The sequence below is a fragment of the Rhinatrema bivittatum genome, chromosome 16 (assembly GCF_901001135.1).
Source record: "Rhinatrema bivittatum chromosome 16, aRhiBiv1.1, whole genome shotgun sequence".
In the NCBI taxonomy this organism is placed as follows: domain Eukaryota; kingdom Metazoa; phylum Chordata; class Amphibia; order Gymnophiona; family Rhinatrematidae; genus Rhinatrema; species Rhinatrema bivittatum.
The window spans coordinates 17,498,667-17,523,663 of NC_042630.1; the positions used below are offsets into that span (position 1 = coordinate 17,498,667).

Genomic DNA, 24,997 nt, shown 5'->3' on the forward strand with positions numbered 1-24,997 from the left:
GCCTCCAAGGACCAATGGACACTTGGATATGAAAGGAAATCTCAGTCCGATAATGAGAGAAAAATCGGCAGTATGGAAGGCCATCTCTAGTAAAGCTAGTCAATTTCATTTTTACATTTCTACCCCACCTGCCCAATTTTTGTTTACGATGAGTTACAACATTTTTTACGTATGATAAGTCCCTGCCTGCAACCAATGGGAGATAAAATGACTTGCCCAAGATCACAGGGACTGCTAGTGGCAGAAGTGGGATCTGAACCCTGCTTTACAGCCCATGGTTCTAAATACTAAAGGCTTCTGAGTGGCCATTCACAGGCCAACTCTGGAACTCTTAAAATTAAATGTGGAATACAATTTGCCCCTTTGAACCATTTGCTCTGTGCGCTGGTCCGATGGAGCCTGTTTTGGTTTGTTTTTTTTAAATGGCGAGCGCCTAGCTGCTGCTCCCATGTCCTTGCCATCTGTGCTGGAAGCACCAGTCAGCGATGCAAGTAGCAACTGCCTGTTCGGGGGATCAATTCCGCGGGTCTGCATTTCACTCCCCGCAACGCAGATCAGAGCGATGATTACAGATCCCTGTGTGTGTGCCGAGGTGGACCATGGGGGCCCCATCTAAGCCTGGGCATTTGACCTCGTGCTGCAATTTTTTTCTAGACCCCCACCCGATCTCTGGCCCTCTCCTCACTTTTTTTGAGCAGCTGAGGATCCCTTGGGGCTTATTCCAGGCTCTCTCCGGCTTCTGTTACCGTTTTGCCTCCGATATCTCTGCTCCGAGGCTGGTCCGGGCACCCACTACCCCCTCCACCTCAACCTTCCTTTCCACCGAGAAAGGTTTGCATCCTGCCCATGATTTCCACCTTGGAGGCTTCTGAATCTCTCTTTATTTAGGGCCTTAGCTCTCAGGTCATGGGGCTATTGTCCTTCGCCCCTCCGGAGCTGGACGCACTCCTGCAGACGAGGTCTTACCAACGCTCTCTACAGCTGCATGATTACCTCCTGGTTTTTTTTTTCTATTGCCTGCGCCTCTCCTCGTGCCCCCCCCCTAGCATCCTTCCGGCCACCCCCCTTTGTTGCACCGTTGCCCTTGCCTTCGGAACGCGAGCTGTGATCGCCCCGAGCTCTCTCGTCCGATTGCTGCCAATCAGCATCTCGTGCCCATCAGGCCTTGCACCCCAAATCCAGGACGCTGGTTTTTTTTTTTTGCGTTCATTTTAGCCGCCAAGTACTCAACTGCTCCTCCAGCTTCATTAGATCGATCCCCCCCCCCCGTGTGCCTGCTTTCTCCCTGCGGCACAGATCTGAGATGCGAAATAAATCCTCGTAAAATGCCTCTTGTTTTGATTGGCTGACTTACTTTGCCCCACTTTGAGGATGACTTTCATGCCCTTCGACAGGCAGGCTCCACCCCTCAGGTTCTCCAGCCCCTCCTTCGTCCCGTCCGATGTTGCTGTGGGGGCGAGAGAAGGAAAGAAAAAAAAAAAAAAAAGTCCCATCAGTCTTGTAAGTAATCCAGGATTAGGCAGATGAGTCCTTTAATTTGCTGGATGACTGATCTGTAGGCAGATGCATCCTTCCTAATGTATCGCCCATCACTGAGCAAGCACGAGACCCTTCCAAACCCTCTTGGCACGCGTGTCAGAAATAATGCTAGCGCGGCCTAGAGCACTCGGGCTGGGCAACTTCAGAACACAAACCTTGGCATCCACTGGAAGAGCTGGGCCAGGGGGCTCCAACCTGTCAATAAATCAGGATGCACCACAGTAAGGAGGAGGGGAGGGCCGGCCCCTTCCAACAGTCTCTCTCTCCCTCTCAATCCCCCAACCCTGTCCCCACCATCAGTCTCTCTCTCGATTACCCCATCCCATCTCCCAATCCCCCCCACCCTGTCCCCACATCTTCTCTCTCTGCCCAAGGACCGTCTTTCTCTCTCTCCTGTCCCCATGGCTCTCCCTCACTCCGCCCCAGCATAAGATTCCCCAAACCTCACAAGAAGAGTGACAGGGGCTCAGCGGCTCCTCCCAATCTCTGGTGCTACTCTGTCCCCCACAAATACCTCCCCTGCCCCCATCCCCTCTTACTCTCTCTGTCTCTCTCGCATACTCCCTCCAACATTACCCCCTTCTGGCTCTCACACACTCACCACCTCTCCCAGAAATAGTCATCCCCTTTTGTAAATGTTTCTCTCTCCAATCCTTCCCCCTCCAATCAACATCCCTGGCACTCCCTCCCCTCACACCTCTAGCTTCCATCCTCCCTCATGTCTCACAACTGCTTTTGGCTCTGTTACCCCCCCTCTCACCCACCTTCCCTTCCTATCATTGTCACCTATTCTCACCTTCCCTCCAGCTCTGTCACACACAACCCCCCCTCCCCACTCCCATCACCTCTGTCCCACTCTGATACCATTTCTGATTTGCCACCCTTCCCCCACTCACCCACATGGCTCTCTCTCTCTCTCCCCCCCCCCCCCCCCCCATTTCCCCTATAACCAAGCCCTGGTCCCCTCAGACCCGTCGCAGAGCACGTGGCAGCGTGAACCTTAGGCGTCCCTGAATGCAGGGAGATGGGGAGGGAAACAATATCCACCCCAGCATAAGCTCCTCCTCGAGTTCTTCATCGCTTTTAATGTCACTGCCCTCAGAGGCAGCCACCCCCCTTCTGCACAATTTCTCTTTAAAGCATTCACTTGATGCACTGCTCGCCCCCCCCCCCCCCCAAGTGTTCACCAACCCCATTCGCCCCTTTTCCCCCCTCACCCCCTTTCAGTATTGCCCCCCCCCCCACCTTTCCCTTGCCACAAATTATCGTGGCCTGAATCCCAGGTCATGGGGGCACGCTGGGCCGGGGGCTGTGTACAGCAGGTGGGGGGTGGGGAGGGCTGGAGCAGGGAGCCGGCTGGCTCTTCTGTGCTGCCCCGTCGGCTCCAACCTCACCCCCTCCTCTCCTGCACTGCTGCTGACCGCAGGTGGGGGGGGTGAGGGTAGAAGAAGCAGGGTGGGTAGTGTTCTGCTCCAGCCCCTCCCCCTCTGCCGTGGCTGTGAGAGGGCAAGAGCCCCAGGTTGGCCACCCCTGCTGCCCTAGGCCTTACTCAACTGATCAATAAGCCAACGCCTGCGCTTAGCAGGCCACCTCCACGATCTCTCAAATGAAAACACCCAAACCATCCCCCCGCCCTCCACTACATGACCTCCTGAGCTCTGGAAGGTCGGTCAGGCCTTTCCCTAGATTTTACAGCCGGGCCCACATCGTGTCCATCACTGGACCAATTCCAGGCAACTGCAGGTGAATTTTCAAAGGGGTTACACCCGTCAGTGCAACCTATTATCCTAGCAATTTTCAAAAGCCATTTCCTCACGTTAACACCTGTAAATCCTATGGGCAATTCAATGACCTATAATCGGAGCCGCTTACACGGCTGAAGTGCATTTTTTACGCATGTAAATGCTTTTGGAAATCAGGCCCCTGGGTTCTTACCCCCCCATGTGTGCATCAGGTGCTTAACGTATCTACCTATGCCCTCTACTCTTTTTGCCCTTTACTATGTATTTCTATTTTTTTTTTAATTCTTTTTAAGTCACATCTGCATTATGCATCCTCGAACGCTCCAGGACATGGAAATACACAGCCCGCCCCCCCCCCCCCCCGCGCCAACTTCCCACTTCACCTGGAGCTCAGTCAATCCAACCCCCCATTTTCGCTTGACTCCTGGAACTGCGACCTCAGGGTGGCCGTGGACAATACTGCGCGCCTCTACCAAGGTCACCAGCATTCAAAACCCTACACCCCCAACCCTGGTGACGGCACCAGGACTCAGGAGCCCTAAAGCAAACGAGAAGACAACTGGAACGTCGATGGCGGAAATCAAATCTCAGGCGGCAAAGCAGGAAAAAAAACCCAACAAATCCGCCAACAGCCAACCAACTCCCAAAGAGGGTCCCGTGCCTCCACCCCCCCCCCCCCCCCGGTCCCTAATGGCGGAAACTTGCTGCAACGAGCTTAACTGACGAGATCCAACTGCAGCAGAACAAGTCTGGATGACCCCCCCCCCCCCCAGGAAGAAGAAGGGTAGGAGGAGAGGAGGTTTAAACCGCAGCAGCAGAAACTTGTATCCATTTAACCTGGGGGGCGTGGGGAGGAGGCAGAAGGCCTACTGGGCCCAGAGACCCCCAACTCGATTTGTCATTGCGAACCTTGGGGGAGCTACCATCGTAGACCTTTATGGGGATAACTCAAAGGTTATCCGGACACAGGCCTTTATTTATTTATTTATTTAGACTTTTTATATACCGCTATTCCTATAAAGAATATAGATCACAGCGGTTTACAATGGAACAGAACTTTCGCTGGGAGGCCATACATTGAACAATGAACATTAGCAATTGCAACGTTCAGAAAAACATTTGGAAACAAGGAACCATAACAAACCAAGAACAAAAACAAAATAAAATAAAATTGTGGATAAATAATAATAAAATAATAATAATAAATAAAATAAAGTAAATAAAATATTTTTTTTACAACTAGGATGGATTCTCGAGGGACTGTGAAGAGATAGTTCAGTAAGTCCAATAACTGTTAGCATAGGTCTTGGAGTCATGTTCTAGGACCTGCATCAAAGAGAACTTGGGTTTTCAGGGAAAGTTTGATTGAACAGCCAAGTTTTTTATATTGAGGACTCTATCTTTTTGTTTCTCCTTATTTGCACTGAATATTATATTTTACCTTTACCTGCTTAAATCCCTATTGCTCCTGTAAAACCGGAGCCTCTGCTGTAACCGGACAAGCGCGGGAGAGACAAACCGCCGGTGAGGACGATCCTGCAAGCCGGCACATAGAGACACCGGCAGACTGAGCTGCAGGGAGGGGGATTCCTGTCTTCCTGTAGACCAAGGGAGTCGGCAACTTTTGGGTTTTTGTTTTTTGGGCGGGGGTTAAGGCGTCGTAAATAAAAACACCACTGCGACATGAGGAGATGCTGGTGAGCTGGACCCCTGGCCTCAGCGAGGAGAAGGTGGTGACAGCGATGGGGGGGGGGGGGGGCACAGAGATGCTATGTCGGGAGGGAGAGGGCGCTGGCCCACCCACCGGACCCGCCTCTTCTGTAATAAAAACTCGCTGCGATCTCGGAATTCGCGGGCCAGCTCTGCTAACCTTGCGATGCCGGCCTGTGAATTTTGAAAATGAATGCGTTACTGGCTTGGTAGAGGGAGGTCGTCGTGCCTCGCCATGTGACGGCAGGCTGCTTACTTTTACACTGCTACTGGCTACGAAGCGCCGTGCCATGCCGATGATATATATATTCAGGCGCAATAAAGTCCTTGCTTCTAAGTGGGTACCTGAGGCAATGGGGAGATACGGTGACCTGCCCAAGGTCACAAGAAGCGTTGGTGGGAGAAATGGGATTTCAACCCTGGCTTCCCTGTTTCTCAGCCCGTGGCTCCAACCGTGCTTAAGCTGGAGGGAGCGGCAGCTCTGCCCGGGCTCCTCACTGAGAGAGACACACACACAGGGAGGAGGGGTGGGTGAGGGAGGGGAGCCCACTAGCCAGGGAAGTAGTGGCATGGATATGTGGGAGAGAGGGGGGTGGGGGCAGGCCCTTGTGGTTCCCTCGTGTGCAAGGGCAGGAAGTCTGGGATTGATTCTCTGAGGCAAGCTTCAGATGGGGGGGTGGTGTCCTGCTCCATCACAGCGTCGGCCTTCCCCAGTCACGGGTTCAATAATTGCCACAGCTGCTGGGGAGCCAGGAGTCTGCCTCGCCCCCCCCCCCCCCCCTCCTTCCGCCCTGAAACCCCAGTGAGTCCCCGGGATTCACCGATGGACTAAAGTGTGTCAGGAGAACGATCCTCCACCCCCCTGCGAGGTGTGCGGCGAGGCACAAAGTTGCTGCGAGGTCCCCGTAAAAAAGGGGATGATGAAAAGAAAAAAAAAAAAGAAAGAATGTAAAATAAATAACTCCACAGGAGAGCCTAGCAAAATAAAATCTCAGTGTTACAAAAGGGACTCGTAAAAAATCAGCAGACTTCCACGTCACCGGCACGTCTCGTGCTATCACCGAGCGGTGGGACTCGGCCGCGCCACGGAGGGACACAGATTAGGCAGAAAAGGGGCGAGGGAAGCAACGCCAACAAAAGGCGCCCAAACCTCTAGATAAGTCGGAGAACCAAAAACCCAGTCAAATGTAAGAATTAGAGTCAGGCCCTCCCCTCCCAAACACAGGGAACCAGTTACAATCACACTGACGGCAAACTAGTTATGGGCCCGGGCCCCCGCCATGCACACTGGGGCACTAATTACAGCCCCGGCCACTTCCATCACGCACAGAAGGGAACCAGTCACAGTCGCCGGCTCTCATCACACACACACAGAGCGAACTCATCCCAGCTACGGGCGATGCACACGTGAACCCGTGTCCTATAAAAACCGTGCACGGAGGAGGCCACGGGTACACTCGGCCGTGTGACCAGGGTCAGGACAAAGGCAGAAAACAAAACCACAGCACGCTGCCCAAGTCTGGAGGCAGAGCTGCTGCGTCGGACACGTGTCGGCACCCCTGAGCCCGCCGGTAGCTGCTGGTGTGGATCTCACTGGCGAGGGGCGGAGCACAAGGACTGGGGGGGACGGGGGGGCAGCGTTTGGGGCGCCTTTGCTAGCCGGATGCCGGCGGGGGGGGGATCTGTGGAAGCTGTCGCATCAGAGCCCCTTACTGTTACTTGGATGAACTTTCTGAATAAGGGCCGGTGTCTGTCTGTCTGTCTGTCAGTCAGAACCGGAGAGGGAAGAGGAATAGAAAAGAGGGGGGGGGGGGGGCGCTCCTCCTGCTGCCCTCTCCCAGGCCTTCCATCTCCCCTTTCCTGGGAGCTGCGAGACCCGGGTTCCAGTCACACCACTGCCACCAGTCTGGATGTGGGCCTGGCTGTGATACCTGCGGGACCCAGGTTCCAGGCCCGCGGTGGCCGCCAATCTCACCGTGCCACCCGGTGCCGAGAGCCCAGGGCTGGGACACCCCCGCCGCCAGCCTTCAGGGTGTCAAGGGGGAAAAGGGGGACTTGTTTAAAACCCTCCGGAGGAAGGTGGTGGAGCGACATCTTGCTGGAGATAAACCGTGATATTTAAGCCCCAGTTCCTCTCCGCAGACGCTCGTCTGATTACAGAGAACGCGGCAGAGTCGCTCCCCTCTGTCAGGGTCTCAAAGTGGCATCTGGTGCCAGACGGTCCTGCTTCTCTCCCCCCCCCCCCCCCCCCCCCCTCCACACACACCCTTACCTCTCTCCCCCGGGCCAGTATCTTCAATGTTCCCTTTTTTCTCCACAACCTCTCAACGTTTTTCTAAAGCTCCCTTCATCTGTCTACTGAAGTTTGGCCTCCGGGCAAGGAGACTGTTAAAAGCTCCCAAACAACCCACAAGGACGAGAATTTATCTACGTAAAAAATAAAAACAAACGTTCAACTAGCAACATCTATCTCGGGACCATTCTGGAGTATACAAAGATGGTGAAATTATCATCATAGAACACATCATGTTATAATCATGAAATGCTATGGAAGGTGCATGGACACTGACGCTATCACCATACAACGCATTGTGTCCTCACCATGCAACACTACAGCTGAAAATACCACAAGAGACTCCAGCAAAATGCAGGGAGCGCAGGGGCTGAAAATACCAGAGGAGACTCCAGCAAAATGCAGAGAGCGCACGGGCTGAAATACCACAAGAGACTCCAGCAAAATGCAGAGAGCGCACGGGCTGAAAATACCACAAGAGACTCCAGCAAAATGCAGAGAGCGCACGGGCTGAAAATACCACAAGAGACTCCAGCAAAATGCAGGGAGCGCAGGGGCTGAAAATACCAGCGGAGACTCCAGCAAAATGCAGAGAGGACAGGGGTTGGAAATAGCAGAGGAGACTCCAGCAAAATGCAGAGAGTTCAGGGTCTGAAAATACCAGAGGAGACTCCAGCAAAAGGCAGAGAGCGCAGGAGCTAAAAATACAAGGGGAGACTCCAGCAAAAGGCAGAGAGCGCAGGGGCTGAAAATGCCAGAGGAGACTCCAGCAAAAGGCAGAGAGCGCAGGAGCTGAAAATACCAGGAGAGACTGCAAGAAAATGCAGAGAGCACAGGGGCTGAAAATACCATAGAAGACTCCTGCAAAATGCAGAGAGCACAGGAGGTGAAAATATCAGAGGAGACTCCTGCAAAATGCAGAGAGCGCAGGGGCTGAAAATACCAGAGACTCCAGCAAAAGGCAGAGAGCACAGGAGGTGAAAATACCAGAGGAGACTCCAGCAAAAGGCAGAGAGCACAGGAGGTGAAAATACCAGAGGAGACTCCAGCAAAAGGCAGAGAGCGCAGGGGCTGAAAATACCAGAGGAGACTCCAGCAAAAGGCAGAGAGCACAGGGGCTGAAAATACCAGAGGAGATTCCAGCAAAAGGCAGAGAGCACAGGGGCTGAAAATACCGGAGACTCGGGCAAAATCCAGAGAGCGCAGGGGCTGGAAATGCCAGAGGCTGGCTTGTCGCCGTGCGCGCATGGTGGGGCCGACGACGGGTCCCTAAGGAAGGTGCAGATTGTTCAGGGTGATGAGGTGGTAGTGATGCGGTCACCATGGAAACCGGCATAAGGCTAACACGCTGTGAACCCGCCATTCAGGGTCTTAAAATACACACACAGCCACGGCCAGGGCTCCTTCGCCTCTCCGGCATATATTACTTTTTCCAACAAAACAAGTGGAGTGCCTGCTCTTTTGCTCCGCTTCCTGCACCAGTAAAGCTGGGAGAACTTGCATTTACCTGCCTTCATTCCCCGTGCTCTCACTCTTCTCCTTTCTTCTGCGTCCGTCCGTCCCTCTCTCTCTCTTTTCTCATTACAATAGTTTCTTTTCATTTGACAATGCATCTCATCCAGGAGTCTCCTCTGGCATTTTCAGACCCCTGCGCTCTCTGCACTTTGCTGGACTCTCTCCTGATATTTTCAGCCGGTGAGCATCTATCTTGAGCAGGGTGACTGTATAGCTCCATGTCAAGGTTGGAGGGGGGAGTCAGAGAGGGGGATATGGATGTAGTTTACATTTCCTTTTATCAGGTTCTCTAAAGAGAGCATTTCTCTGCATGCTACGGGGGTAAAACGAGCCACAGATCCATTTGTTTTCCTAGACATGGAGCTATATCTGGTCACTTAATCTTGCACAGAATGATCTTCGACAATCCCAGTGGCTGTTTGACAGTATCAGGATGTTTTGCAGAAGTTACCCAGGCAGTTCACAGAATTAGCAGCTGATCTGGTACATCTCAGTTATGTTTCTGAGAGCCCAGGAGAAGTCCTAAGTAGAGATACAAGTTTTATGGGGGGGGGGGGGGGTATGATTTGCTGCTGAACAATGCAGTCCTTTGAAAAGGTCAGCGAGGGTAATCTGAGGTGGTCCTGGGGTCTTACAGCCTGCCCCAGCCCAGTGCATCTCTCTGCACCTGTAGTTCTAATCTCTCTACAAGAAGTAGAAACCGAACGCCCGATAGATGCTCCAAGGATTAAACCAGCACTGGTTCAAGCCCATCCCTGCCAACCTGTGGGAAAGGTGGGTGCCAGAGTGAAAAACCTCTCTCTAGGAACGAACCTCCGCTGGTCTCCAAGACTGCAGCCCCCATTCGTTTCAGGAACTCTTTGGATCATTACAAATCTTGGCAGTAAGCACAAGGGGAGAGGGGTGGGCCTGTGTGATGGTTTAAATTTGGGACGTGTAAGAACCAATGACAAAGATGACGAGGCCCGAAATAACCTGCTAGCAGAGACGGGGAGGCCAGTGCTGTATAACAAGCTTGGGAGAGATGGGCGGCACTGCTGGGAGCGGGGTTGAAAGTGTGGGTAAAACTATGGCTGGGGGGCAGCTGGTATTGGTTTCGGCGTGGGACTCGATCACCCCAACGTGGCAGAGAACCAGAAAGGATGGCAACCAGGCAGGCTGGATGGGCCAGCTGCTCCCTACTGGCCGTCACCTGCTTATGTTACTGTGTGCATTATGACGGATGCCACTTCTAGAGCCGAAGGAAAAAAAGGCCACAGCCGGGACCTGGGGGAGACATCTATGGAAACAAGGTTTGAGAATCAGCAGTACAGGAGAGAGAGAGAGGATCTATCCACGCCCGCAGCAAGGGGCACGGCCGTTAAAATAATGAATGACTGTAGGAGCCTGCACTCGCAGAGGCTGCACAAAACGTTGCCTTTCTCTGCACGAGTGATAAACAGAGAAATTACAGTCTCGATCTCTGGCTTATTTCCCAGCTCTCTCGCTCTCATTCTGTCTCTATCACTCTTCTGAGACCTTCCCTGCATCTCCCGCCCCAATCTCTCTTTGCAGACTCTGCCTGAATCCAGAGTTCCTAACTACAGCATCCGTCTGTCCTGGGAAAGCCGCAGGGAGGACTGGGGGTGGGGGGAGGGCCGCAGTCGTGCCCCCCAAGACAGAGCTGTGACCCCCCCCCCCCCCCAAGACGTTTGCTTTGCCCCGCGCGGACTCCAATCGGCACCAAACCCGCCCCAGCCTCCGCTCGCTCGGACCTCCTGCCTCTCTCTTAGGATTCTGTCAGACTCCATCAACAACCCCCCCCCACCCCCACCCCTGCCGGGGGCTCGATCTGTCAGTAACACCTCGCTACAACGCTCCCGGCTTACGCACTGCTTGCATCAATGTCACCTCGCCATAGCAGCTCGCGCCGTCATGATAGATAGCGACAACATCTTCCTTGTTCCAGCACCTCCGGCTTCCAGAGCTGCTCCATGCAGTGTCACGGTAGTGACACCTCATTATAATACGCTTGGCAAATGGGAGAGACAGACAAGAAGGTGTTGGCAGCGAGAGAGACAGAGGCTGTGGGAGTTAGAGAGAGAGAGAGAGAGGGGAGGAATATCTTTCACTTTCCTTTATTTTCTGGCTTCTGCTACAACACAAATATACCAGCAAAAAAGAAAAAAAAACAACCACCCAAAAACAACAAAACAAAAACCGCCCTCCACCGACACCTGTGACAGCGGGCGCCAAGCAGCAGCCAGACCGGCACTGGCCCAGTCACGCTGCTGGCCACAGGGACTCCCCAAACTGGAAAGAGGGGGGAAACAAAAAAGCTCAAGGCACAGGCAGCTCCCGGGTCGGAAAGTGCCGAGAGAGAACAGCTGCGCTTCGTAGTTATTAAAGCAATTAATAAAGCCGAGGGCCTCTGCCAGCCCCGGCGCCTGCCCGAGAAAGCCCAGGTCTCCTTGAACAGCGCACGCCGATTCCAGCCCGAGGAACGGGCAGGTCTCCTTGAATACGTTCTGCTTCCGGGCCCCGCTCTCTCCTCGCGGCCTCGCCACGAGGGCAGGCGGCAGAATTCGCAGGTCTGACAGAATAAACCCTCCCGCTCTGGCCCCGTCCCGGGTCACGGGAGCCGCCTCGTCAGCCTAGCGGGGGATCTGACTCCGCAGTGTGCTGGGCCCATTCCCCCCGTCCCCGGAGGAGACGGCAGCGCTCCCCCTTCGCCGCCCGACAAACCCAGGCAGGCCCTGGGGTCCATCACGAACACCGTCCCACGGGCCGGCGAATTCCCGACCCCCAGAGCTCAGCGGAAACCGCCCCCACTGCCCCCAAGCAAACGAAGGCTTTCTAGCTTGGCATTTTTTGCCTTTGGCCTCTGTTCTACCCCGGGTTTCAATCCAGGGGTTTACCAGGAAGGAGGCCTCCCCCCCCATCCCCCCCTTAAACCATACATCTAAATCTTATATATTATCCTAATGGCCCCTTAAAACTCAAATTATTAAGCAACAATGATGTTTAATCGGTGCTAGACGGGGCAGAGGCTCCTGACTGCAGGATTCTGGACATAGCCCCCCCCCCCCCACCGTCACTGCAATGACTGGACCCCCCCCAAAAAAAAAACAACTGGGAGAATATAAACTAAATAGAAAAAGCCCCGGGTAGTTGGAAATGAGGCCTGAAGGTGCAAGATCCCAGGCCTGGTTCAGCCTAAGCTAGAAATATATAAAGGAGTAGGGGGAGAAAGCTGCCAGGTTCAAACTTCTATCCCTCCCCCCCCCCCCCAAAAAAAAAGAAATGGGAGTGGAGAATGAAGCCAGCAGAAATGGGGAGAGCTTCAGCATTCCCTTGAAGAAACCGAAAGAGGAGACGGAAGTGACTTACTGATGATGTAGTAGTCGTGGTTGGATTTGAACTCGTGGCCCCAGAGGTTGGGGCTGTACTCCTGGAACTTGATGGTGAAGCGCATGTCGTGCTCAGGCCGGTCGCAGGTCAGGAGGAGGTTGGGGGCCTGCAGGATCTCGCACTGCTCCACCTGCTCCGCCGTCTGCACCAGGTACAGCTTGTAGTACTCGTACTCCTCCGTGGAGAATGGTCCCAGGGGCAGCGACCGAGGGCATATCAGATCCAGGCGGTCCCCGATCTGGGGGTAAATGATGTAGCCCCCCTCGTCCTGGAACCTGGAGAGAGAGAGGGGGGGGGGGGGAAAGATAAAAGGGTCTGAGATGCAGCCTTAGCAAGAGAGTCTTTCGGCAGCGGCCTGGGAGGGAAGCTTGCACTGCCCTCGCTGTACGGATTAAGGGAGGGCTCCAGTTTCAGGACCATCCATCTTCCACCGTTCACTCTGTCCCTACACTCACTGCATTTACTGTTTAAAACACAGACACAGCCCCAGCCCCTCTCCCCCCCCTCCGGTTCACCTCTCTCCACCTGCAGAATAGGCATCCGCTGATACCCAGGTGGCAAATTCTGTTCCTTTGGCTTCTGTCCTGGGGGGGGAATCTTATCTGCATTCTGCTCTATTCCATCCCCCCCCCTAACCCCCTCAGGGGTCAGGGTGGGACGCTTCATCCCGAGGAGAACAATGCAGAGACAAGATACTCCCCCTCTACCAGCAAGGGAATCACACACAGTGGAAATGGTGGCAGCCGTGGGATTCAAACCCGAGGTGTGCAGGCCTCCAGACTCTGGAGCCGTCAGCGTTGGTTCTCAGGCAGTGGGGGGGGGGGGGGGACTGGAATCTGGGGCTGCGGGTGCCCCCAAGCTGGGAGGGGAAGATATTTTGCAAGTGGTATTGGATTTAATGGGCAGATTTGTTCAGGGAGGACTTTGTGTCTGGAAATGCAAAAGGGGAGAGAGTTTGTGTGTGTGTTGGGGGGGGGAGAATGCGAGGGGGAAAGCCAGAGCTTCAGCAAAGAGTCAGATGAAGACGAGAATACCTGAAGGAGAGAGAGGGAAAACGAAATAAATCAAAGCCGAGGTCCTAGAATGCATGGGGAGGGTCAGAAATCCCCAGCTGGGTCGGTTCCTTCTTGTTGACCTGGAGATGGGGGGGGGGGTTTCCTCCAGGAACTTTCCCACTCACTGTTTCAGACCCACCCAGGGAAGGTAACAGGAAACGGGAACACTGGCCTGCCCATCCCCATCCCCCACTGCCCCTGGGCTTGGAGGCCTGTGTAATACATCAAACCAGGATCCCGGGAGGCCAGGGGGATTCCCGCATGATGGATGGGGTGGGAGTCTCTCTCTCTCTCTCTCTCTCTCTCTCTCTCGCTCCTCCAGGGATCTGTCACATACCAGGGGAATAGCAAATAATGCACCAAGGGAGGGGGGGAGAGGAAGAGACAGAAAGAGGTACAAAAGCTAAAATGAAAGTGAAAAAACCTTTTTGTCCCAGAGAGAGAATAGGGACCAGGGAGCGAGCTCTGTGGGTGCTTGAGCCCCCTTTCCCAGTACTGAGCAAACTCCTTCACCTCGTCCAGGAAGGAGGAAGCTGTCTGGAGTCTAGCGCCCCCCCCCCCATTTTGGAGAAGTTGGCTCCTGGGACAGGGAGACTGGCGCAGAGGAAAGCCGGAGAGGATACATAGGAGGGGGAGGGCAGGAGCCAGGTGAGGAGGAGAGCCGCTAGCTCCTCAGTAAACGCAGGGCAGCCGCCCCCCCCCCCCCCCCCATTTTGGAGAAGTTGGCTCCTGGGACAGGGAGGCTGGCGCAGAGGCCACGGCGGAGGAAAGCCGGAGAGGGTGCAGAGGAGGGGGAGGGCAGGAGCCAGGGGAGGAGGAGAGCCGCTAGCTTGTCCTCCTGCTACATTCGTAGTCGGAGGGGGGGAATTGGGCTGTGCTCCCCTCCCCCCCTTGGGAGCCAAAGGAGTACAATCTCCAAGCTCAGGATGGTGCTGGAGGAAGGGTTATCGTCCAGCTACGGACAACCCTTTCTATAATTTGCAGATTTTGGTAAAGGATCTCCGAGGCATCGCCAGGGTCCCTTGCGCAGGCCGTGGACAAGGCCCCCGAGCCTGCGGCCAGCGGAGAATCGAGCCGTGTGCTGGAGGGAAACCCTTCCCACAGAGCAGCCTGGGTGACCAGCACATGGGACGACACTCAAGGCCTGCCTCTCACACAGGCTCAGCAGCAGCAGGGACCAGTGGGTTTCAGCTCTCCTCCCCCTCCCCCTCCCCCCTGAGATCTGTCCCTCTCACTCCTTCTGGAGTGAAAGGGGTGCATGATGATTCTGCATCCCCCACCCTTCTCTAGGGGATAGCTGCACAGAGGGAACAGGACAGGGGATAATGTGTCACTTTGAGGTCCCCTGCTGAGGCTCTTAATTAAGCAAAGTAGGATTAGTCAAAGCTAATCAGGGCCTATGTCAGGCAGGCTAAATCTCTGCTGGCATCATGTCAGGAGCATGCATGAGTGAGTGAGAGCGTGTGTGTGTGTGTGTGTGAGAGAGAGAGGGAAAGAGTAAGAAATTTCCGAGATTTCTGAGACTGACTGGGTATATGCATGTGTGAGAGACAATAAGAGATTTCTGAGACTAACCGTTTGTGTGTGTGTGTGTGTGTGAATGTAAATAAGAGAGATTGCTGAGACTGACTAGGTATATGCATGTGTGAGAGAGAGAGTAAGAGATTTCTGAGACTAACGTGTGTGTGTGTGTGAGTGTGTATGGTATATGTGAATGTAAATAAGAGAGATTGCTGAGACCGACTGGGTACATACATGTGTGAGAGAGAGAGTAAGAGATTTCTGAGATTAACCATTTGTGTGTGTGTGAATGTAAATAAGAGAGATTGCTGAGACCGACTGGGTACATACATGTGTGAGAGAGAGAGTAAGAGATTTCTGAGATTAACCATTTGTGTGTGGGTGTGTATGGTATGTGTAAATAAGAGATTTCTGAGACTGACTGGGTATATGCATGTGTGAGAGACAATAAGAGATTTCTGAGACTAACCGTTTGTGTGTGTGTGTGTGTGAATGTAAATAAGAGAGATTGCTGAGACTGACTGGGTATATGCATGTGTGAGAGAGAGAGTAAGAGATTTCTGAGACTAACCATTTGTGTGTGGGTGTGTATGGTATGTGTAAATAAGAGATTTCTGAGACTGACTGGGTATATGCATGTGTGAGAGACAATAAGAGATTTCTGAGACTAACCGTTTGTGTGTGGGTGTGTGAATGTAAATAAGAGAGATTTCTGAGACCGACTGGGTATATGCATGTGTGAGAGAGAGAGTAAGAGATTTCTGAGACTAACCTTGTGTGTGTGCATGCGTGTGAATGTAAATAAGAGATTTCAGAGACTGCCTGCCTGTATGTGTGTTCGTCTGTACATCTACATGAATGTGTGTGTGCCCGGAAACGGATACACACACACACACACACGCACCACCCCCATGTGGACTGAATCACTGGGGCAAGGCATTCTGGACTGCATGGTCCTGCCTTTTATTTTTTATTTATCCAGACAGGATCAATCTGCAGTGGGCATCGTGCTCTGGGCTGGGAGAAGCCAGGGCAGGAGTGAAAGGGCCCTGCCTTCCCTGCACCATCTGGCCCTTGTATCTCCCATGGACTTTTTTTTTGTTGGGGGTAGAGAGCATTGTCCTAAACTCCTCCCTCCCCCGGCACTGAAAGGAATCTCAGCACTTAACTCTTTGCAGGGATAAAGGGTAGGTGAAATGTTAATATATTTCCCCCCTCCGCCTAAACTCTGTGCTTAAAATAAAATCTGCCCATTGAAGGCAAATATTCCCAGATCCCTGATGAGAATTCAACTTTTACTCCCAGGACCTCCTCCCTGTCCTCTTTATAAAACTTCAGCTCCCCATAAATGCTCCCCACAGCCTCCCCCCCCCCCCACCAATACCACCCCCTATTCACCCCCCAACTAGCATCACGAAAGCCATGTAAAGAAACATCCCGCTGCTAGCAATGAAAAGGGAGCCCGGACAATGGATAATTCAGAATAAGGAAAGAGTGGGGGATAGGGGCAGTGATTCATTTAAAGAGGCCAGGGTGGTGACTGGGGAGAGGGGTTTTCAGCAACTGTGTTTGCATATAGCTAAAAAAAAATAAAGCAAAAAATAACAGATAAGGACAAGCAGACAGGGTGGGGGAGGAGAGGAGGTCACTAGCGAATTTAAATCAAATGGGAGGAAGGTGGGGGTTAGGAAAGGCACAGAGAGAAGAAGAGGATCTCATAACCTAAATTCACCCTCATTATGAGGGTCACACGCTTACAGAAAAAGACACAATTATATCTACATCATTTACCTCCATAGACTCCAGAGGCATCACCCCCTTAAAACATCTCTTCCTTATGTCATTCACCTTCTGATACTTCAATGACATTTATCTCTTCCCTAACTTTAAAAAGGGAGACTATGATAAGATGAGGAAACTAGTTAGAAGGCCACTAAGAACAGACACAAGGGTTAAGAGTCTGCATGAGACACAGAGACTATTTAAAAACAACATCTTAGAAGCCCAGATAAAATGTATTCCACTAATTTAAAAAAAGGTCAAAAGAAGAACAAATGTCTGCCGGCATGGCTAAATGGTGCTGTAAAAGAAGCCAAAGTCGAAAAAAGTATCTTTCAAAACATGGAGAGCAGAACCTAATGAGGAAAACAGGAAGGCACATAAGCACTGTCAAATTAGATGTAAAACATTAATAAAGCAGGCCAAGAGAGAATTTGAAGAGAGATTTACCAAAGAGGCAAAAGCAAATACAATTCTTTCACATACACTAAAAACAAGAAACTTGCTTAGATGACCATGGTGTAACGGGGCGCTTGGAAAGAGAAAGCCATAACAGAAAAACTAAATTAATTATTTGTTTCAGTCCTTATTGAGGAGAATATTGGTGAGATTCCCAGGCCTGAACCATTCCTTGTAGGTGATGTTTCAAAGGAACTGAATCAAATCAGTGTGACAAATTGACAAATTAAATAGCAAATCACTGAAACCTGATGGAATTCACTCCAGAATTCTAAAGGCAGTCAAATTTTAAATTTCAGACCTCCTACCGGTAATCTATAATAAATCATTTAAATATGTTGCTATTTCTGAAGACTGGAAGGTAGCAAATGTAACAACAATTTTCAAAAAGGCTCCAGAGATGACCCACGTAACATACATAGAAATGATGGCAGATAAAAATCAAATGGTCCATCCCGACTGCCCAGCAAGTTGCTTACGTTAGTAACTGCTGCACCATGCAGGTTATTATCTGCATGCATGCTGTTAAGGGTAGCAACTGCCGCTCTCTGCAGGTTGCCCCCATACTTCTAGTCTGGTGAACCAGGCAAGGGTGCTAGGTAAAATGGTGGAAGCTATTGTTAAGAACAAAATTACCTGTCATGTGTCTTACCAATGTATTAGAATACTTTGAAGGTGGGAATAAGCAAAATCGATCGATATAGTGTATTTGGATTTTCAGAAGACTTCTGATAAAATCTCTCATGAGAGGCTCCTAAGAAAACTAAAAGGTAGGATAGGAGATGATGTCTTACTGTGGACTGGTAATTGGTTAAAACATAGATAATTATTTGTTTGTTTTATTACTAATGATTGTGTTTTATGATTATGAATGTTGTATTGTAAACTGCCAAGAAATGGTGATTGGAGGTCTAGAACTCGTTTAAGTAAATTAAATAAATTTATAACTGGTTAAAAGGCAAGCAGACTGTGAGAAACTGCAGGAAGGACCTCCTCAGACCGGGAAGCTGAGCATCTGGATGGCAGATGATATTTTATGCGGACAAGAGGTACATACATAATGCTGGGTTCCGTATTCGGAGCCGCCACCCGAAGTTAGGAATTACTTGGTTCTGGTCACCCCCATCTCAAAAAATTATAGCGGAACTAGCAAAGGTACAGAGAGAAGGCCGACCAAAATGATAAGAAGGGATGGAGTGGCTCCCCTGTGAACAGAGGTTAGGTTAGGGCTCTTCAGCTTGGAGAAGAGGCGGCTGAGAGCGGGCATGATGGAGGTTAATAAAATTATGAGTGGGATGGAACAGGTAAATAAGGGACGGTTATTTACCCTGTCCAATAGCTTCATGGACTCTCCCCCAGTCCTGGTACTAACAGTTGGACGATTTAGGTGGTAATTCTGAAGATGTTTCAATGCATAAAGTTGTAAGTTTTGTGCATAAGACTTACTGACTTATCCGTGCATGTGCCGACTATTGAAAATTACCCTTCCTACAGACACTGGAGAAAGTTTTTTTTGTTAACTCAACGCACAATCAAGCAGTGAAATTTGTTGCTGGAGGATGTGGTCAAGGCATCTGGCATAGCTGGGTTTAGAAGGAGTTTTGGACAGGTTGCTGGAAGAAAAGTCCATAAACAATTATTGGTCAGGTGGACTCTGGGAAAGCCACCACTTATCCTTGGGAACGAACAATAAATTGGATCTGCCAGGTACTTCCTGATGACCCAGACTGGCCACTGTTGGAGGCACATCTGACCCAACATAGCACATCTTATGTTCTTATGTGACATTCATCTCCAGAGACTTCAGTGGCATCACCCCCTTAAGTATCTCTTCCCTCTGCTATTCACCCCCATAGACTTCAATGGTATCACCCCCTTAAGTATCTCTTCCCTGTGCTATTCACCCCCATAGACTTCAATGATATCACTCCCTTAAGTATCTCTTCCCTGTGCTATTCACCCCCATATACTTAAATGGTATCACCCCTTCCCAGTGCCATTCACCCCCATAGACTTCAATGGTATCACCCCCTTAAGTATCTCTTCCCTGTGCTATTCACCCCTATAGACTTCAATGGTATCACCCCCTTAAGTATCTCTTCCCTGTGCTATTCATCCCCATAGACTTCAATGGTATCACCCCCCTTAAGTATCTCTTCCCTGTGCTATTCACCCCCATAAACTTCAATGGTATCACCCCCTTCCCAGTGCTATTCACCCCTATAGACTTCAATGGTATCACCCCCCTTAAGTATCTCTTCCCGGTGCCATTCACCCCCATAGACTTCAATGGTATCACCCCCTTCATCATTCACTTCTAGAAACTTCAAGGGCATCGCTTGTAGAATTTAAGCAACCTGGGAACATGAGATTATAAATTGCTAAATCATAAATATTCTCCCTTTCTAACAACTGAAAATCACAAGAGTCTTTGCACTTTAGAGGTTCTGCGGGTTGAAAGGTATGTTAGAAAGAGGGAGAGACAGAGAGAAAAACAAGGCAAAACAAAGGAGAGAAGAAGGTGAGAGATAGCGGTGAAGAAAGGGATAACTAAAGAGCACCAAACTGGAAGCACTCTGCCTCCGAGGCAAGGCCCAATTTTTAGTTCAAACCTCAGACATCTCGTGCCCAGATCAAGCAAACCTTTCTGATCCAATGATGTGGCAGCTCCCATCACAATGGCTAATAAAAAGAAGGATATTCCTTCTCCAAAAGGAAGACCAAAAGAATGTCCCCAGCCAATTCCAACTTAAAACCTGTTCAACCGAAGAAAGAGGGCGAGAATATGCAATCGCATATTGATTCCAATAACAATATGGTAATAGAACAGAGGACCACATGGAAACAGAGATCAGTTCATTTTGAATAAAGCCATCCTGGCCTGCTGTAAGAGAAGCCCAAACCTTAATCCAGTATGGCTTGACTGTAAGAACCTGCTCGATAGGTTCCCATATTCTGGGATCACCACTTGCCCTCGAAATGTATCAAAATAAACCCAGGTCTTGATATGAGTACACCAAACTCCACCGTGGTTCAAACCACACTTCAACGAGTGTGGCGAGGCTGGATGCTTTCGGACCATGGCTTCGCTGATTTTGGTAGCTGTGTGGCTTACTGGTAATAAGACATGGAAAGGGATCTGGTTCGGAGACGATGTTCAGGCCTTGAAATGGTCTACCAGCGGAAGCTGGCGCTTTCACCGATTTCGGCCGCCCGTGGGACTGATATGGAGGGAAATGGTAGAAAGCATGGGTGTGTGTGCGCAGGGAGCTGGTGCTTGGCTGAATATGGAAATGTATATGCACATCTACCCTACAGTGAAGACATTAATTTGGTTTGCTTCTCCCATCATTTACTATATTACCATGAGAATGTAGCAAACTGGTTTGTTGGTTTGTTTTTATTGAGGGGAAAAAAAAAGGATAATTCTGTTTTTATTGAATGCTGAAAGGGGCTAAATTAGCATTTGTGCTAATTCAGTGCTTTTGTTTTGTGTCTGTTACCATGTGTCCAATATATGCGCATGGATTTTTATTGCATAGTGAAGAAATGTCATATTTGACAATGGTTAGAGAAATTTTATTTGCCGTCAATAAAAAATGTTTGATTGCATAAAAGTAAGTGGCAGAACTACACTCTATCTAAATTACGAAGATGGACAATATGTCATTTCTAACATCAAGACCCAGCAAGAAATATTCCAGGGAGATTCTCTATCACCACTTTTGCTCTGTCTGGCACTAAATCCGCCAAATGCTCTTATTAACTCCTTGGGCCTACAGGTTCAGCCTTAATCCCAGAGACACAAATGATCCACAGATAACATCACACCTGCTGTTTGCAGATGATTTGAAGCTTTACAGCGCTTTTGATTGTCTTTTAGTGGAACAACTTCAATAGTGAAGAACTTCTTAGATTCCAAAATGTCCTTCCTTGGACCTAAATGGAAAACGTCTCCTTGATGGCATATTATATGTAAAGAACTTGATTGGAAAGGTGCATACAAATATCTAGGAGTAGATGGGGGTGCAACAATGCAGCATAAAACACTGAGAGAAAAGATCAACACAGGAGACTAAAAAAATATTGAAAAGTGCTTTAACAGCACTGAATAAGGTATAAGCCAACTAGCAACCTGCAACCCCTGTCCTTTCATCCAACTTCAGACTCATAGACTGCTCCGTGCCCGCCGGCTAATCTAAAAGAACCGAAGTATGTTGACACTGTACATCCCAAGAGCTGGAGGCAGTCTTGGCCTTACAGAAACAGATAACACATATAGAGCTCCTATAGGCAGGGGCATAGGGTCACTGGTGCCCAGCAGTGCTACCTGCATGACCAGCTTGACAAAATATGTGCCCATCCTGACAGGCAAATCACATTCAAGAGCTCCTCTAGCGCTTCAAAATTTTCACATGGCGGCGAGGCAGTCACCCCCCAAAACAACTTGCTGAGCAGTCCGAAGGGACCCTGGGCTTTTTACTTCCCATCATACACTATGTTATCTACCACATGTGACAATAAACAGCTGCACCAGCTACTGCTTTTCCTCATGGTTTTCTTTATTTTAGTGTTTTAGGCTTATAGGGCTGTTTGGGGGGGGGGGGGGGGGGTTTTGTAAGTCATTTGACTGCTTTTGTGTCTACCCGTCTGCCAGGGGACCTGAAGGTTAGGGAGCGAGGTTAAGTGTCGTCCCCCCCGGAAAGGGAAAGCATAGAAAAGTTACAGCTGCTAAATTCAAGCACCGATTTCCTTCTTTTTTGCGTCACTGCTCAGAAACTGTAGCGCTTTTTCCTTGTACGTTTCCCTCCTTTCTGCTTTAACCACCCCCCCTCCCATTCCTTCCTTTTTCTTCTTGCCCGTGAATCCTAGACTGAAGCCCCCTTTCCTCCCTCTTGCAGGGGACGGGCTGATTTGGCTGCTTTTTCGCACCGAGCGCCTTAGCCTTGGGGAAAGGAAGCTTCAGAGACGGCGAGTGCCGAAGAAAGAGGGAGAGAGAGAGAGAGCTACAAACTAGAGCTTGAGGGAGACGTACAGCTAGAGACTAGGGTTAGGAGAGGGGAAACAGCTAGAGACTAGGGCTGGAAGGAGGGAAACAGCCAGAGTGTGGGACTGACCCTTTTTTTGAAGCTGCTTTTAAAGCTTAAGCACTTCTCTACAATAAGTCCGCTTGCTTGTCAGGTAAGTTTGTCGTTGCTGGATTGAAGGCATCTGTACAGTGCTGTGTGCTGAGCAGTGCTTTGCGGGATGATCAGCGAGGGCTACAGACTAGAGCTAGGAAAGGGGAGACAGCTAGAGACCCCCAGCTTAGAGAAACTAGGGCTGGGGGACAGGAGAGAGCTGAAGACTAGAGCCGGGAGAGGAGAGGCAGCTAAGGACTAGGGCTGGAAGCAATTTGGTCTAGGTAGGGACCTTCATTTGCAGTTTTTATTTTTTTTTCCTGGGAATTTCAATATCACAAAAACAGAAAAAAAAAGTGGAAAAATTTCATTTCTACTGGTTTTTTTTCTCCTGTTTATTATAATAAAGTCATTTTTCCACTGTCTTTTTTTTTTTCTTTTTTGTAAAAATATTGACATTCCCTGGAAAAATAAAATAAAAACTGAAAACGAAGGTCCCTAAGTATAAGGGTGAAGTTCTGGACACAAAACAAGAATGGGATATGGGGGGGGGGGGGGGGGGGGATTGTATCTGTTGATCTTAAGGTCGCTCAACAGGTAGATAAGGTGCCAGAAAAAGCCAGAAGGCTGCCTGGCTGCAGCGCGAGAGGAATGGTCAGCAGGACTAGGGAGGTGACATTGCCCCGGTGTAGGTCCCTGGCGAGACCTCCCTTGGAATACTGAGCACAGTTCTGGAGACCGCGCCTTCAAGAGGATATAAACAGGATGGAGGCGCTCCAGAGGGAGGCTACTGAAATGATCAACCCTGTTCGTCATAAAGCACATAGGGCCATGCTTAAGGATCTAAACACGCATAGCCTGGCGGAAAGGAGGAGAAGGGGCGGCACGACAGAGACATCTAAATGCATTCCAGGAATAAATGCACCAGAGACGGGCCTTGCTATGGAAAGGAGGCTTGGGACTCGGGCATAGCCCGAGGAAGAATTTCTTTACAGAGAGGGAGCTGGACGCATGGAACGGCCTCCCCGGGGGAGGTGGTGGAGACCAGGACAGGATCTGAATTCAAGAAAGCTTGGGGCAAGCACAGGGGATCTCTGAGGGATAGCCAGGGACTATAAAGCTGAGCAGGAGATGTCCATAGGCAGTATTGGTCTTTCTTTATGTGCCCTCGTGTTCTACGTTTCTAAGAAAACCCCCCAAAAAAAACACAGCTCTTTAAGGAGGCTAGACCAGCAAACAAGGAAACCTTAGTGGCACTTGCACAAATATTGAAGCTTATTTACTAAATGCTTTTTCCCATTTTGTGTCTATGGGCAAAATAATTAGTAAATGACCCCCGTAATGAGCAATATACAAAGAATTACTCCATCCGTCAAAACCTGAGCCAGGAATGGCTAAGGAGAGGCGAACATAAACCTGAAGACGAGAGAGCGATACCTGCAGGAGAAGACAGGGGTCCTCCGACCAGCTGGCCCTACTGGAAGCACTGAAGAAAGAGTGGCACAGAGAGGCAGGCAAGGCCCAAGTTCTGGAGCTGGAATCCGTGTCCGTCCCCCCAGAGAAACCGCCTTAACCCACCAGAGAACAGGCCCCAGAGCTGCAGACAGTGCCCAAGCAAGAGGATCCATGTCAGACGTCCGGGCCTAGTGGTAAAGAAGAAAACCACAAGAACGGGATCTGGGACTAGAAGCGTCAGTACTGAGTGACTGTTCTGTACAGGGTGCGGTGGGACAGACGAGCACTAAGGAGCCAGAGACCTGGAAAATGTGGCAGGAGGATACAGAAGTCGCCCCTTTTATCTTGTGTGCCACCTGCCTGGTTAAAAAAAAAAGGGGGCCTCGATCCTGTGTGCATATTGCACTTTGCCAGTGCTCCCGGACCCAATGCAAGAATTACAAAGAGCAGCGGCCGTCGCCGTGAGAGACTGCGATCCAACACCCAACCAAGCCTGGCGTAAGCTTGAGGTTCATTCACCCAAGTACTGCCTTGCATGGGATTCCAGATTTAAAAAAACTAAGAAGAAGAATACAAGGGGCAATCATAATTAAAGGCAAAAGATACTCCCAACCATCCAAACCTTACACATGCAGACGTCCAGGAGGATGAGTACCAGAAAGGAGACCTAGGAGTAAGAAGAAAATCTACTCATTTATATTTTGCACGGAGGGAAGCATGCAGCTCAGGCTGGGGAAGGAAGGGTGTGAAGACCCGCTTATAGCCTGCAGCCCCTGCAAGAAGCTGGACAGTGTCACATTTCATGTGCTAGCTTCTCTTTCTTTACAAGGGTTTCTGCACCTCAAGAGAGAGAATGACAGGAATTCAGCAAGAATTTCAGTCCCCTCTTCTATATCCTGTACAGCTGATTTGCTTTAGGAGCAGGCCCTGCACTGGTAACATTGAGAAAAACTGATTTACCTCAGAGATCAACCCGTTGCACCAATAATACTGACAAGGGGCTGCTTTACCACAGAAGCACCCGCTGCACCAATAATACTGACAAGGGGATCATTTACCACAGAAGCACCCGCTGCATCAATAATACTGACAAGGGGCTCATTTACCACAGAAGCACCCGCTGCACCGATAATACTGACAAGGGGCTGATTTACCACAGAAGCACCGGCTGCACCGATATTACTGACAAGGGGTGATTTACCACAGAAGCACCCGCTGCACCAATAATACTGACAAGTGGCTCATTTACCACAGAAGCACCCGCTGCACCAATAATACTGACAAGGGGCTGATTTACCACAGAAGCACCCGCTGCATCTATAATACTGACAAGGGGCTGATTTACCACAGAAGCACCCGCTGCATCGATAATACTGACAAGGGGCTGATTTACCACAGAAGCACCCGCTGCATCGATAA

General features: G+C 50.4%; 1 protein-coding gene across 2 annotated transcripts in view; it reads right to left on the bottom strand.

Annotated features, from left to right (window-relative positions):
- Nucleotides 1-24,997, bottom strand: part of EFNB3 (ephrin B3) — a 55,792-nt gene that overhangs the window by 8,718 nt on the left and 22,077 nt on the right. For both annotated transcript variants that reach the window (XM_029581685.1, XM_029581684.1), the window contains exons 2-3: nucleotides 12,169-12,464; nucleotides 1,355-1,447 (exon numbers count right to left, since the gene is read on the bottom strand). In XM_029581685.1, coding sequence (XP_029437545.1) covers nucleotides 1,355-1,447; nucleotides 12,169-12,464 — 389 coding nt within the window. The remainder of the gene's footprint in view (nucleotides 1-1,354; nucleotides 1,448-12,168; nucleotides 12,465-24,997) is intronic.